The sequence below is a fragment of the Podarcis tiliguerta genome (assembly GCF_965153285.1).
Source record: "Podarcis tiliguerta genome assembly, chromosome: 16".
In the NCBI taxonomy this organism is placed as follows: domain Eukaryota; kingdom Metazoa; phylum Chordata; class Lepidosauria; order Squamata; family Lacertidae; genus Podarcis; species Podarcis tiliguerta.
This window is the reverse complement of record NC_139549.1, coordinates 25,006,991-25,022,185: the sequence shown is the minus strand read 5'-3', so window position 1 is coordinate 25,022,185 and position 15,195 is coordinate 25,006,991. Positions and strand designations below refer to the sequence as shown.

The following is a 15,195-nucleotide window of genomic DNA, read 5'->3' as shown; positions in this document are numbered from 1 at the left end:
TAGCCATCCCTGTCTCCTGTGGCAGCGAGTTCCACAGGTTAACTAGGCGCTAATCGAAGAAGTCATTTCTTTCTTTTTTAAAAAATATTTTTTTATTAAGACTTTTACATAGAAAAAAGAAAGAAAAATACAAAAATACAAAGATAAAAAGAAAAACAAATAAAAACAATTCCATTTTCATAGTATTTCTTACATTTGCTTATTTCCCAGACTTCCCCACACCTCCCCTCACTGTATTCCAATTCAAATATTTAATCAGCAAATCCCTTCCCTCTATCTTATCTTAATCTTTATCTTAATATATAAAACCTTTAATTCTTCATCTTTTGACCTTCGAATTTTCCATACTCCTTCGCCACATTATTACTAATAACCTTTTAACCTCCATCCGATGTCATTCTAACATTCATTAATTTTATAATATTTCTGTAAATAGTCTTTAAATTTCTTCCAATCTTCCTCCACCGTCTCTTCTCCCTGGTCTCTGATTCTGCCAGTCATTTTTGCCAATTCCATGTAGTCCATCACCTTCATCTGCCATTCTTCCATCTGTCATTTCTTTTCTCAGTCCCGAATCTTCCAATCTTCACAGGATGTCCACGAGTTCTACCAGAAGCATTTTTACTCGGTATTATAGGCCAAGACATTAATAGACAAGATGTCAAGCTGTCCTTATATACAACAACAGCGGCAAAAGTATTGTTAGCCCAGAAATGGAAGCAAGAAGAAATTCTGACAAAAGAAGAATGGCAGACAAAATTAATGGACTATGCAGAATTGGACAAATTGACAGGAAGGATTCGAAACCTGCGGGACCAGAGATTTACAGAAGATTGGAAGAAGTATATGAATTATTTGAAGAGCAACTGCAATCAACAAATTTCGCTAGTAGGACTAGAAGAAGTTTTGTAAGGAGAAATATATGAAGTGTTACAAAGTAGAAAAAGATAGAGATATTGGTTATGAGTTTGAAATGTGAATAGGGAAAATAAGAAATGCATACTAAGAGATTAGATTGGAAAAATTTCAGACAGGACTGATGGAAGTAAAAAAAAAATGAATAAGAGGTAAAAGTATGTTTATTTACTGTTGAAAATGATATGTTAAAAAACTAATTAAAAAAATTATATATAGGGTGTCCACGAGTTCTAGCGTTAAAATCTAGTTAAAATCCCAGGTTCAAAGAAGAGGAATTTGGCAAACTGGCTTCGTAAACACAGAGGCCTGTATCATAACTGCTCGGAATCTCAGAGTGAGTCAGTTCATGCAATTGTAGGTTACTTGGGGAGATTATTAACACGCTTCTACAACTCGTCCAGGATTTAACAGCAGCTTCGCTGGACCAGACCAAAGGTCCATCTCATTTAGCTTTGCCCAACCTGGTGCAATCTAACAGAACACATTTTTTTTATGTTAGTTTCTCTGACGTATGCGTTTCTTCCCACACTTTACCCTAGTCAATGTATCTCTGAGCACATTACTTGGTTGGAGAACCAGATTGCAAAATTCAGAGAAGCACGAATTTCAACAGATGGCTGAGTTTCGGTTCATGCATTGTTCCGGAAAGTGTGATTTCAGGAAGGTTTGCTTTTAACCTGGATAGCACAGTTGGCTAGAGCAGGCATAGGCAAACTTGGCCCTCCAGATATTTTTTGGGACTACAATTCCCATCATCCCTGACCCATGAGGGATCATGGGAGTTGTAGTCCCAAAACATCTGGAGGGCTGAGCTTGCCTATGCCTGGGCTAGAGTGTGGTGCTGATAATGGCAAGGTTGCAGGTTCGATCCCTGCATATTCCTGCACTGCAGAGAGTTGGACTGGATTATTCTCAGGGCCCCTGCCAACTCTACAATTCTATGATATGAGAAAGGAATCTAATTTCTGCCCCACCCCTTTCTCCAGGTGAGCCCCTGTGCAAAACACAAAAAGATCAACAGAAGCGTGGGTTACTGGGATTTGGAAATACTCCCAACCCCTTCATCTTGAGATCTGCAAGAGCTCTCAAGAGATGGATGGCAAGGGGACCCAAACGAGCCCTTGAGAACTCAAGCACTTTTTGCTCAATACTCTGTCAAAGAAAGTCATCTATTCAGCCAGAGGATGCAGTCAGCTTTAGGGAGCATTGCATTTGCTTTTCTGATTATAAGGCAAGAGCTTCTATCCCATTTTCGAACTTTCGTTTCGCACTGCGGTGCTTGTTGCGTCATGGAACTGCAGTTTTTGTTTTTTAAAAATTATATTTATTAAGATTTTACAACAAGTTTTAGCATAATCAAAAATTCAAATTATATTTTACATTTTCAGTTAAACACCCCCCCCCAACTTCTCTTTCTGGTTTATAGGATACAGTGGTACCTCGGTTACAGACGCTTCAGGTTACAGACTCTTTTAACCCAGAAATAGTACCTTGGGTTAAGAACTTTGCTTCAGGAGAAGAACAGAAATCGTGTTCCGTCGGCGTGGCAGCAGAAGGAGGCCCCATTAGCTAAAGTGGTGCTCAGGTTAAGAACAGTTTCAGGTTAAGAACGGACCATCAGAATGAATTAAGTACTTAACCCAAGGCACCACCGTATTTATTTCTTCTGCATATAATTTTATATGCCTTATGTACTAAAATGAAAATTGTACATTGTCAGTCTCTTCTTAACATTTTAACCTCATTTTTCTATTTTGTATTTATATTTGTCCATTGTAAGTGTATTACTCGAATCCTGCAAGTGAGTTCATTTCAGTGAATTGTTTCCGTAAATACATCATAAAAGGTTCTCAATCTTTTTTGAAGTCATGGTTGTCCTTATCTTTGAGTCCTTCAGTTAGCTTCGCCATTTCAGCATATTCCATCAACTTTTCTTGCTATTGTTTTTCGTTGGTATTTCATCGCTTTTCCATCTTTGAGCTAATAAAATTCTAGCCGCTGTTGTCCATACATAGATTATTCTTGTCTTTTGGTAAATCTTGACCTACAATACCTAATAAAAACGCTTCTGGACTTTTTAACAAAGGTTATATTGAACGTTTTTTTTCATTTCATTATAAATCATATCCCAATAATTTCTAATTATTTTACTATGCCACCACATATGAAAAAGGTACCTTCCTTTTCTTTGTATTTTCAGCACTTGTTGGAACTTTTTCAACACATTTTTGCCATTTTCACTGGTGTAATATACCATCTATACATCATTTTCATATACAGTGGTACCTCGGGTTAAGTACTTAATTCGTTCCGGAGGTCTGTTCTTAATCTGAAACTGTTCTTAACCTGAAGCACCACTTTAGCTAATGGGGCCTGCCGCTGTCACTGCACCGCCACACTATTTCTGGGTTAGCAGAGTCTGTAACCTGAAGCGTATGTAACCTGAAGCGTATGTAACCCAAGGTACCACTGTAATTCTCTTCCAGCAATATACAATCCGTAAATTTTAAATTATTTTTCCATAACTTTCCCCAATCTTCCATTTGTATATCGTGTCCTATATCTTGTGACTTTATCTGGAACTGCAGCTTTTTGACTGATAAGTCACACAGAATCACCCTCACATCAGTGGGCATGGTGTGATGTAATAAAGACCATCACTAGGCATTGATGCTAATCCTCTGCCCTTTGTGCTTCTGTTATAGGATTTTTCCTGATTTCCGAGAACTCCGGAGGAGGCCCTTCTCTTAATCCCACCACCCACACAGGCGCTCTTGCTGGGCACACAGAAAAGGGCCTTCTTGGTGGCTGCTCCCAGACTGTGAAACTCCCTCCCAGGAAAAGCTAGACTGGCTCCGTCCTTGTTCTCTTTCTGCCAGCAGGCAAAGGCTGTTTTATTCCCACAGGCCTTTGCGAACTGTCTTTTTTTCTTTTTCTTTCTAATGAAAGGACTTTTAAGAGTGCTGTGCTGTTTTTATTATCTGTATTTCAATAGATTTGTGTTATATACTGCTTAAACTCTATTCTAGTTTAATTACTTTTTAAAGATTACCTTTTACAGTGGTGCCTCGCAAGACGAAAAGAATCCGTTCCGTGAGTCTCTTCGTCTAGCGGTTTTTTCGTCTTGCAAAGCAAGCCCATTAGCGGATTAGCGCTATTAGCGGTTTAGCGGCTATTAAAGGCTTAAGGGATTAGCAGATTAGCTGCTAAAAGGCTATTAGCAGCTTAGTGCCTTAGAAAAAGGGGGTGGGGAGCGGGAAAAAACCCCCAGGAATCGCAAGACATTTTCGTCTTGCGAAGCAAGCCCATAGCAAATTCGTCCTGCGAAGCACCTCCAAAACGGAAAACCCTTTCGTCTAGCGGGTTTTCCGTCTTGCGAGGCATTCGTCTTGCGGGGCACCACTATATATGATTTTAGCTATTTGTATTTTATCTATCTAGCTTTAATTTGTGTAAGATGCCTTGGGTCCTGGTCTGGGGGGAAAGGTGAGATGATGATGATGATGATGATGATGGTGCCAGGTTAATAATAATAGTCCCAGGTTACGAGGACTACCGATGGATTTTTTTTTTTTCTGGAATCAAGGAACATGGAAATGAGTGTTAAACATGCTATATATCACATTAGTTTTCCAGAAGTGGCTTTTATGCCGTGTGAAAGCTCAAGCACAATGTGGGAATTAGCAGTTAGGCAAACTCTGGGGAAATGGAATTAACAGCTACATGAATGAAGCTGGACATGACCCAGCTCATTAGAAAGCCTGTTTTCAACGCTTAATAATAATAATAATATTTTTTTATTTATACCCTGCCCATCTGGCTGGGTCTCCCCAGCCACCCTGGGCGGCTTCCAACAAAGTATTAAAATACAGTGGTCTGTTAAACATTCAAAGCTTCCCTAAACAGGGCTGCCTTCAGATGTCTTCTAAAAGTCTGGAAGTTGTTTTTCTCTTTGACATCTGGTGGGAGGGCGTTCCACAGGGCGGGTGCCACTACCGAGAAGGACCTCTGCCTGGTTCCCTGCAACTTGGCTTCTTGCAGTGAGGGAACCTCCAGAAGGCCCTCAGCACTGGACCTCAGTGTCCGGGCAGAACGATGGGGGTGGAGGTGCTCCTTCAGGTATACTGGACCTGACTCTCTGGGCAGCTCCCAACACTCTGGGCGACTCCCAATGGAACATTCGCACCCCAAAGCTTTGACCCCATTTCTTTGCTAAGAGTGTGGAAACTGAAGCAATGCAGGCGGTGGCCAACCTGAGAGAACACCCTCACTCCCACAGAGCAATGAGGCAAAGAAGCTTCAGATCATGCAGAGTCTCGAAGCACCTGAAAGACTAAAACCTTGTATTAACAACATAAGGACAGCCTGGTGGGTCAGGTCACTGGCCGCCTAGTCCAGCCTCCTGCTCTCACAGTGGCCGCCGAAATGCCTGGGGGAAACCCCACAAGGAGGACCTGAGCACAAGAGCAACATTCTCCACACCTGTGGTTCCCAGCAGCTAGTATTCAGAAGCATTGCTGCCTCCAACTGTGGCTAGCATGAATTTGTCCACCCTCTTTTAAAGTTATATAAGTTGGAGGCCACCACTGCGTCTTGTGGGAGTGAGTTCCACAGTTTAACTAAGCACCGTTTGAAGTGCTTCCTTTTATGCCAAGGCTTAGGGCAAAATAAGCATGCTGACAATTCATTTCAGAAATCATTGACAATAAAAATATAATAATACTATTAATTTATTATTTACACCCCACCCATCTGGCTGGGTTTCCCCAGCCACTCTGGGTGGCTCCCAACAGAACGAAAAGCACAATAAAACATCAGACATTAAAAACTTTCCTAAACAGGGCTGCCATCACGAAACAACTCTTGCGCCCAGCTGGGAATGCTGTGCAGGCTAAGGCTGTTATCCTACATAAGCATAAAGGTAAAGGGACCCCTGACCATTAGGTCCAGTCATGGCCGACTCTGGAGTTGCGGCGCTCATCTCGCTTTATTGGCCGAGGGAGCTGGTGTACAGCTTCCGGGTCATGTGGCCATGACTAAGCCGCTTCTGTCGAACCAGAGCAGCGCACGGAAACGCCGTTTACCTTCCCGCCGGAGTGGTACCTATTTATCTACTTGCACTTTGACGTGCTTTCAAACTGCTAGGTTGGCAGGAGCAGGGACCGAGGAACAGGAGCTCACCCCGTCGCGGGGATTCGAACCGCCAACCTTCTGATCGGCAAGTCCTAGGCTCTGTGGTTTAACCCACCGCACCACCTGCGTCCCTCTGCATAAGCATACTTGGGTGCATAAGCCCTTTTCAGCTCAGTTAAGACCAGTTTCTCAGGCTTAGGATCTGGCTTCCACAACAATGCAATGTGGAGTTGGGAAAATCCTGTTCTGTTCAGCCTAGTGGATCAGGTTGCAAAACCAGTCCTGCAAGACGCTGTTGAAGTTTCACGGAAGGTTCTAATCTGAAGGTTGAGATCTTTCAAACAGTTGATCTACCAGAGATTATTTCCAAATAAACCTGTTGGTCCTGGGATGGAACCTTTTAATGCAAATTAAAGCCGGCTTTTAGACTTTACATGCCCAACCAAAAAAATACAGTAGAGGTGACATCTCAGCATGCAGAACTACGATTCTTTAATCGCCAGGACTATCACTGCAGATGGTGACAGCAGCCATGAAATTAAAAGGCACCTGCTTCTTGGGAGAAAAGCAATGACAAACCTAGACAGCATCTTAAAAAGTAGAGACATCACCTTGCCAACAAAGGTCCGTAGAGTCAAAGCTATGGTTTTCCCAGCAGTGATGTATGGCAGTGAGAGCTGGACCATCAAGAAGGCTGATCGCCAAAGAATTGATGCTTTTGAATTATGGTGCTGGAAGAGACTCTTGAGAGTCCCATGGACTGCAAGAAGATCAAACCTCTCCATTCTTAAGGAAATCAGCCCTGAGTGCTCACTAGAATGACAGATCGTGAAGCTGAGGCTCCAATACTTTGGCCACCTCATGAGAAGAGAAGACTCCCTGGAAAAGACCCTGATGTTGGGAAAGATGGAGGGCACAAGGAGAAGGGGACGACAGAGGACGAGATGGTTGGACAGTGTTCTCGAAGCTACCAGCATGAGTTTGACCAAACTATGGGAGGCAGTGGAAGACAGAAGTGCCTGGCGTGCTCTGGTCCATGGGGTCACGAAGAGTCGGAGACAACTAAACGACTAAACAACAACATTAAAGTGGTACAGTTGAGCTTTAAATATACAGTGTGAATGCGGCCTAGGTCTGGGGGTGAGGACCAGCTTCAAATCCCCACCCAGCCGCTGGGCGACCTCAGGCCAATCGCTCTCAACCTAACCTTCCTTGCAAGGGTGTTGCAAGGAGGTGATGCATGAAATAAACACACTGACCGTTGGCAACAGCGATAGTTGATAACACAAAACAAGCTCTGGGGGCAAAGGGCAGCATATAAGTGTAAGAAGATAAAATAGTTTGACATGGGAGAGTGACAACAAGCGCTCAGTTCTAGGAAGGGCAAAGTCAGGAAATTGCTTGCAAGAAAATGATACAGTGCCCTGGCCCATCTCTGCAAACAGAAGAATTAAGCCACCTTCCTCCAAACTGGTGCTGTTGAAATGCTACAACTCCCATCACCCTCCACCAGCGCTGCCATGCATTTTAACAAACTAATAACATGTATTTCAAAAAGCAAAAGAAGATTCTTAAAAAACGGACAGACAAAACTAGTTTGCTTAGAATGGATTTCCAGTGAAAACCTGCTTTGCTTAGAATGGATTTCCAGTGAATTCAACAGAACTTGCATGCCTAGGACCCCACGATTAGTAATTCACCGTGGCTACTCAGAAGTAAGTCCTGCTGAATGCCATGGGGTCCTGCTCCGCATGAGTTAAGACTGCATGATTCTAAACAGGACTACCCAGCTTCTGAAATGCTTTCTCTGGAGTAAGCCCCAACTAAGTTCAATGGGACTTGCTTCCTAAGAAATTAAGTTTTAAGGTAACAGGAGGCTGTTCCTGGGCAGTCACCTGACTGAATGATTACTCGGGAGTAAGCCCCGCAGACTTAAATAGGTATTTCTCCGCAGCAAATGCAGTTTCCGGGGATTGGATCCAATGTCAGCCCTACTCAGAGTAGACCTATTGAAGTGAATGGACATTACTAACTTAGTTTCGTTCATTCCAACGGGTCTCCTCAAAGTATAACTTAGTTGAACCGCAACAGTTGTTCCCAGAACACGTTTACTCGGAAGTAAATCCCATTGAGTTGAGTGGGGTTCTTAGTCCCGAGTAAAAGCATGCCGAGGTTCGCAGCCCACGCACCTGGAGACGGCTTTCGTGAGCACCGGGTAGAGGCGCAGAAGGAGCAAGTAGCGCGCTAGCAGCTTCTGGGGCAGCGGCCCCGATTCGGGCTTGGAAAGCGCCGGAGACATCGCGCAGACGAGCCGGACGGAGGAGCAAAGAAAAAAGCGCTCCGGGAGGTCCACTGCGCATGCGCTTCAGCGGCTGCCACCGAGAAGCTGGGCTAGCCACGCCCACTCAGCCGTATCTACCCCCGAAATGAGCCAATCAGAGGGGAGAGGGCGGGCATTACGACACAATAAGTGGGCGTGGCGTAGAAAGCAGGCGAAACAGTCACACACAAGAGTCCTAAACTTTTGCGCTTGGGAGGGGGCGGAGCCGGACGCGAATGTGGGCGGGACGGTTAGCTGAGGAGAAAAAAATTAGCCAATGAAAAGAGGGATAAGGAGCCGGGTGGTGCGCGTAGGGGCGGAGCTAGCCTTGCTTGTGAGGAGACTTTGACAGCGAGCGGGAAGGCGGAGCCACTTCTTTCTTTCTTTTCTCCTCAGGGTGGATTCTTCTTCTCCTACTGGCTGCGGGAGGATAGGGGCGGTCCCACTGGCGGAACCATGATTGGCGGCGGCTCTCGGATGACAGCGGGTCGCGCGCTTGTTTGCTCGCTCGCGGGAACGGGGAATCTCGCGCGGTTTCTGAGAGCGCGCGAAACTCAGTCTGGCAGGGATGGCGTATTGGAGAGGCGGCGGGTGGCGTCGCCGGTGGGGAACGGAGGCCCCCGCAGAAGGCGGCGAGGGAGAGGCGCCGCCGCGGTGAGGAAAGGGGGGCGGAGGGGCCCCCTCAGAACATGTACAGAGTGTCATTTGGCAGGAATTGGGGCTTTTATGGGCGGGTGGGGAGCACCTGAGCATGTGCAGAGTGCGTTCGCCGCAAGTGCAGGATTGCCCCTGAACTTGTGCAGAGTGCATTTCTCCCGGATCCGTTGGGGAAGGGATTGGCATTTGTGGATCCTCTGTACATGTGCAGAGTGCATTCACGGTCACAGGAACCCGGATATACTCATAGTGTATTTCTTGGGAAAGGGATTGGCATTTGTGTAAGAACATGGAAAATAACTGCCCTGAGACCTCCGGGTACAGGGCGATATATAAATTCAATTAATAATAATAATAAAATTAAATTCCCCAGAGTGACGGGAAACCTAGCCAGATGGGCAGGGTATAAATACAATTTGTATTTTATTTTATTTTATTTTATTTACACCCCACATATCTGACTGGGTTTCCCAGCCACTCTGGGCGGCTCCCAACAGAATATTAAAAACACAATAAAACATCAAACTTTACAAACTGTCTTCTAAATGTCTTCTAAAAGTCAGATAGTTGTTTATTTCTGATAGTTGCTTATTTCAGATAGTTGACATCTGATGGGAGGGCGTTTCACAGGGTGGGCGCCACTACTGAGAAGGCCCTCTGCCTGCTTCCCTGTGACCTCATAATAATAATAATCTGGGTATATGAACCTGAAAATGTATCCCAGATTGGATCTCCTTAACTACTAGAAGGAGCTATAGGCCAGATCCTTTTCCATAGTGCCTCACTCCCATCAATCCCAAGTGGGATCAGACAAGCCCCATTGCACGCTAATTTAATTAATTTCTGTATATTATTATTATATTTCTATACTGCCTTTCATCCGAAGATCCCAGAGTGGTTTTCAATATAAAAACACAAAGATGCATAACATAGTAACAAAACAAACCAATGAACCCCCACATGCAGTTTAAGGGGCCCTATATTATTTAATTAGCCAAAGGCCTAGGAGAACAGGAATGTTTTTACCTTAAACAAGATTTTTATGGGCTTTGGGAATAATTAAAATATGCAATGTGGGCGTTATTTTTAAGCCCCCCCCCCCCCCGGTTTATTTTGTAGTATGTTACTGTATAACTTGGTTAGAAATGGATATTTTAAATGTTTAATTATTTGCTGTACTTTTAATGGGTTTGTGCTGTATATGGCTGCAAACTGCCTTGGAATGCATTTTTGCCTGAAAAGTGATTTTAAAAGTCTATTAACTAAATAAAATAATGTCAAAGAGCACCTGCCATCAACAAATGAAGGCATCTCGGATGCCTGCAAAGGGTTTTTCCTATAGTACCTAGAGCTGAAGTAAACACCAGCCTGTAAAATAAACACACACAAAAGTGTGTACAGAGAACATGTACAGATTGAATTTCCCTCACCCTTGAAATTTTTCGGCTCTTGGTCCTACAACCTGTTTTTTGTTGCCATGGGTGATCAGTTTTTATTTTTCATTAAATGTATTTATTTGAAGCATTTTGTGCCTTGCTTTATCTGAAAAAGCTCAGAACAGCTTGTGAAAATCCGTAATAAGGTAAATTAAGTAAGCGTGAGTAATTCCCACCCCAATTTTACATTATAAAATACAGTTATTTACGCTTGTTGAAGAATAAAGTATTTTTATCTCCAACCACTAGTAAATCTATTTGCTTCTAGATTATGGGGTATTCAAACATATTTTTGCAGCCTTTAGGACTAGAAGCCTGTTTTTCCTTTTTTTATTTGAAAGTTGAGTCATGGGGAACCCACTTATGTCCTTGGCTACAACCACTTTGGTAAGCTGTGTAGCAAAAGTTTTTTTTCTTTTCGTTGTTCTCAGTGTTTGCTCCAGCTTCTGTTTTATGTGGTGCTGATGTTTCTTCCTTTCTCTTGCCACAGGGATGATAGCGCTTCGTTTTCTGCCCTCAAGCGTTTGGAGCGCACCCAGTGGACTGACAAGATCGATGCGCAATTCGGGTTTGAGAGGATGAAAGAACCAGGCGAAAGGACAGGATGGTTGATCAACATGCACCCTGTGGGTACCGGCACGTTTTCCTTTAGCATCTCATGTGTAAAGCTCATACGTGATTGTTTTGCTAAAGAGCCTGTGTGCAGCAGCAGCAGTAGCAGCTGGAGTATTGGGCTAGGACCTGAGAGACCAGGGTTCAAATGCCCTCTCGGCTGTTCTGGTGATAAAAGGGGACAGGGAGAGCCATAGATGCCACCTTGAGTTCCTTGTAAGAAATGAAATAACAATAGCATGCTTAAATTAGTTTATTTCTGTGGTTGCCATGGAGGGAGGTGTGAGAAATTGAGTTAAGAGCAGGCCATTCCAAAGACAGCGTCATTGGAAGGTTCAGTATGGAGAATGAATGTTGTCTGCAGTTGGCTAAGATAGGGACAGAAAATGACATTTGATTTTACTGCCCCAGTTGAAAAATCTACTAATAAGGTTCATTGCATGAGTATGCTTAGCCCACTCACTTGTCCTGTCAGGGTGACATCACAGTAATACACTGTATGATGCAACAAACCCCAGATTGCCCTTAATGTTACTCAATAATTTCTCAGTGTCAACCTAAACAGCCTGGAGCCTTCATTTCACCACACAGGCAGCTTAGTACACAATTAAAGTTTTATACGGCTTATCCGTGGTTACTTTTCCTCCATTCTTTCCAGGCGTGGCCCGCAATTTAAAGCTTCATGTCTGAGCACCCTTTTTTCCCCTCCAGACTTTTCCCCATGAAAACTCGCTCTTTAAAGCTCAATCAGAGCAAATGTTAAATTCATGGAAAACGTGAATTGATGTTTCCTCTGATTGAACTTTAAAAAGTGGGTTTTCGCAGGGAAAGTTCAGGGCAAATGAAAACACTTAGATATAGAGCGGAGCAAAAGGTAAGTGTGGATAAACTCATGGCTGAGGTAACTCTTCGCTTAAATTGAGTCCTGAAATGATATAAAGGGACAACAACATGAAATGAAAATGAAAATTTCTTTTTCAAGAAACGATGTGATTCCAGGACACTGAGAATCCTGCTCCAAGGTGAAACATTGCTATTATTGGTAGTCACAGATTAGTACAAGTAATCGGACAACAATATAGACGTAAAATGAAGAGTCCTATGTTGAGGAAATGGCATTGTCTGTCTGTTTGATTGATCTTGCTGCCCTTGTCTGATTTAGACGGAGGTGTTAGATGAGGATAAACGTTTGGTCAGCGCTGTGGATTACTATTTCATTCAGGAGGACGGAAGCAGGTTTAAGGTGAGTCCAACAGAGCAGTGTGAGACCAATTAATGGCAGACCAATTAAGAGCCTACTGGAAATTTGAGGAGGGAGCAGGGTGGGGAGGTGGTGGGACATTTTAACGTACGCCAAATCAAGCTTCTTGCCTCCCTATCAATGTGGGAGTCTGCAGAGCAGTGGTTTTCATACTATGTCTTCGTGAGCCCAGAACCCAGAGAGTGATCTAATTTGGCCTATTTATTTAACTTCTATTCGTAAACAAAGCTAAGCTGTCAACTGAGCCTGATGTTGTACTTACAATTCATTGTTGCTACTGAACTTTAAAAATTGAAAATCTTCCACAGAAAAGTTAAGCACCAGAAAAGTTTTCAGTACATTTTCCTCCCTGCCTTCGTAATGTATGATTGCGTGGGGCTCACTATTTTTTGTTTGTTTCCTAGGTGGCACTGCCCTATAGGCCATACTTCTACATTGCAACCCAAAAGGTTAGTATAGACATCCCAGAGACTTGTACCTGAAATTGCAATTCTTGAATGAACCCTTCCACCATTTGAAATGCTTTAGCTGTAAGCATGCCATACAAGGAAGGAGGAGGGATGAGGCAGGCTAAAAAGCTCTGATTTCATGACCACTATGCTTGGTTTGTGATTTAACACTGAAGGGTTTCTTGGAAATGAAGGGCTCTCAATGAGAAGCTTAGTTGCTGGTGAGCCTCTGAGCCCAATTCAAGGTGTTGATACTAGCATATAAGGCCCTAAATGGGTTGGGACCCAAATACCTAAAAATATCCCAATATCAACAATATTGTTGGGCAGGTGAGGCCTTGTTGCTGGTGTCATCACCGGGGGCTGCCTAGCTGGCATTAACACATGACAGGGCCTTCTTGGTGGTAGTTCCCCATTTGAGGAATACCCTTCCTGCTGAAATGTGTCTGTCTCCCTTGTTATTGACGTCCAGGAGGAGATTAAAAACATCCATGCCCCCCCCCCTGGCATTTGATGGCTGAAACGCACTGTTCCTGGCAGCCCTAAGATAACTGGCTGAAAGCATGTTTTTAAACCGTTAAAAGAAATAAAGAATGTGGACGTGTTTGCTCATTCAGGAGGACTGTTAGGGTATAAATGAAATAAGTAATAATAATCAGCAATAGGTGTCTTCTCTGAAGCTTGCCTCGCACTACTGCAATGTCCAATTGCAGGAGATTGTTGGGCATGTTTTAGTTGCATTCTCAGATCAGCAGGGAGGCCCAGCAAGGCAAAGCTTCCCACTTGATTTGAGTGGACCTCTTCCATTGGCCTAAATTCCTCCACAGTGTACAAGGCTGACCTTTGACACCTGGTAGGCAGATATAGGATCCCCTCCAGTCTTCTGGCTGTGAATTGTTTTAACTTATTCTGATGCTGTATTTCTATATGGGAGCCAGTGTGGTGTAGTGGTTAAGTGCAGTGGACTCGTAATCTGGGGAACCGGGTTCGCGTCTCCGCTCCTCCACATGCAGCTGCTGGGTGACCTTGGGCTAGTCACACTTCTTTGAAGTCTCTCAGCCCCACTCACCTCACAGAGTGTTTGTTATGGGGGAGGAAGAGAAAGGAGAATGTTAGCCGCTTTGAGACTCCTTAAAGGGAGTGAAAGGCGGGATATCAAATCCAAACTCTTCTTCTTCTTCTATATTGCCGTCACCCACTCTGGGACCTTATGGTGAAGGTAGGGTAAAAAATCCAGCTTATAACAATTATTTAGACTATACTTCGTGGCAACTGTTCCCTGAGGATAGAGCACGCGGAAATGATTATGATTGGATGGAGTTTGGGCCTGTGGCCTCTCTTCTTAGCGTCGCTGATGCCTGGTTGTCTCTTCAGGGTTGTGACCGAGAAGTGTCGTCCTTCCTTTCCAAGAAGTTCCAAGGCAAAATAGCTAAACTGGACACTGTACCCAAAGAGGACTTGGACCTGGTGAGAAATGCCTTTGCTGATACGGCTGTAAATGTTTTAGTTGCCCAAGCATTTAGGAAAGGAGGGGTGAACTGATGGAGTATGCGGAGGTGGCGAAACTGACGGGGAAGATCCGAAACCAGGAAGATGCAAGCATTTTCTAAAGACTGGAGTAAATACGTAATTTATTGAAAGACCACTGTAAACAGTTAAAATCTTTGGCACTTGTAATGTGGAATTATTTATGATAATTGTGGTTATATAACAAATGGATAATGGTAAAAGATGCAGCAAATTTAAACTTAAACATGGAACCTATGGAGGGAGGGAAGGAGGTCCGAAGGTTCAAAAGAACCTTGTATTTTAATGTTTGAAATGGTTATGTTTTATATGTATAAAATTATTTAAAACTCAGTAAAAAATTATTGGGGTGGAGAGGAGAGGAGAGGAGAGGTGAAAAGGGTTCAAAAAAGCTGTGGTCTACAGGCTGGCCGTTCCTAAGTGTGACTCCAACATTGTGCTAACGTCGTTCAGCACCAGGCAAATGCTTTTTTGTTTTCCCCTTTTTTCTTTGCTATTTGTACATCACCTTGAGATTTTGTGTGTGTGTGTAAGGCAATTAATTAATGGTAATCACCCCTCTAGTCTCCAGTTGGTATTTTGCTTCATCTTTACTTCCTCCCCCCACTAGTCCACATGCATCTCTTAAATGAATTCTTCTTTAAAGCTTGCCTTCTTTTAATGCTCTCTCTCTTTTCCTTTCAGCCAAATCACCTGGTCGGCCTGAAACGGACCTACCTCAAGCTTTCTTTCAACACGGTGGATGACCTGGTAAAGGTGCGCAAGGAGATCACACCTGCTGTGAAGAAAAACAGGGAACGGGACCAAGCGATGGACACTTACACCGCTATGCTGACCAGGTAGAGGAGCTGCCTTAGGCCCACTGTCATTTCCATTTGGACT

General features: G+C 43.7%; 2 protein-coding genes across 4 annotated transcripts in view; one reads left to right on the top strand and one right to left on the bottom strand.

Moving 5' to 3' along the window:
• PXMP2 (peroxisomal membrane protein 2) overlaps positions 1-8,418 on the bottom strand; it is a 14,489-nt gene extending 6,071 nt beyond the window's left edge. Inside the window, exon 1 of the mRNA XM_083418892.1 lies at positions 8,216-8,418. Coding sequence (XP_083275018.1) covers positions 8,216-8,350 — 135 coding nt within the window. The 5' untranslated portion in view covers positions 8,351-8,418. The remainder of the gene's footprint in view (positions 1-8,215) is intronic.
• Positions 8,419-8,521: 103 nt separating this feature from the next.
• The window catches only part of POLE (DNA polymerase epsilon, catalytic subunit), a 56,063-nt gene continuing 49,389 nt past the window's right edge, over positions 8,522-15,195 (top strand). Inside the window, exons 1-6 of one of the 3 annotated variants that reach the window (XM_083417503.1) lie at positions 8,522-9,025; positions 10,955-11,090; positions 12,239-12,319; positions 12,742-12,786; positions 14,161-14,253; positions 14,998-15,152. In XM_083417503.1, the coding sequence (XP_083273629.1) occupies positions 8,940-9,025; positions 10,955-11,090; positions 12,239-12,319; positions 12,742-12,786; positions 14,161-14,253; positions 14,998-15,152 (596 nt within the window). In that variant the 5' untranslated portion in view covers positions 8,522-8,939. Of the gene's footprint in view, positions 9,026-10,954; positions 11,091-11,717; positions 11,951-12,238; positions 12,320-12,741; positions 12,787-14,160; positions 14,254-14,997; positions 15,153-15,195 lie in introns of those variants that run through there. The other 2 variants (XM_083417505.1, XM_083417504.1) reach the window with 2 other exon arrangements.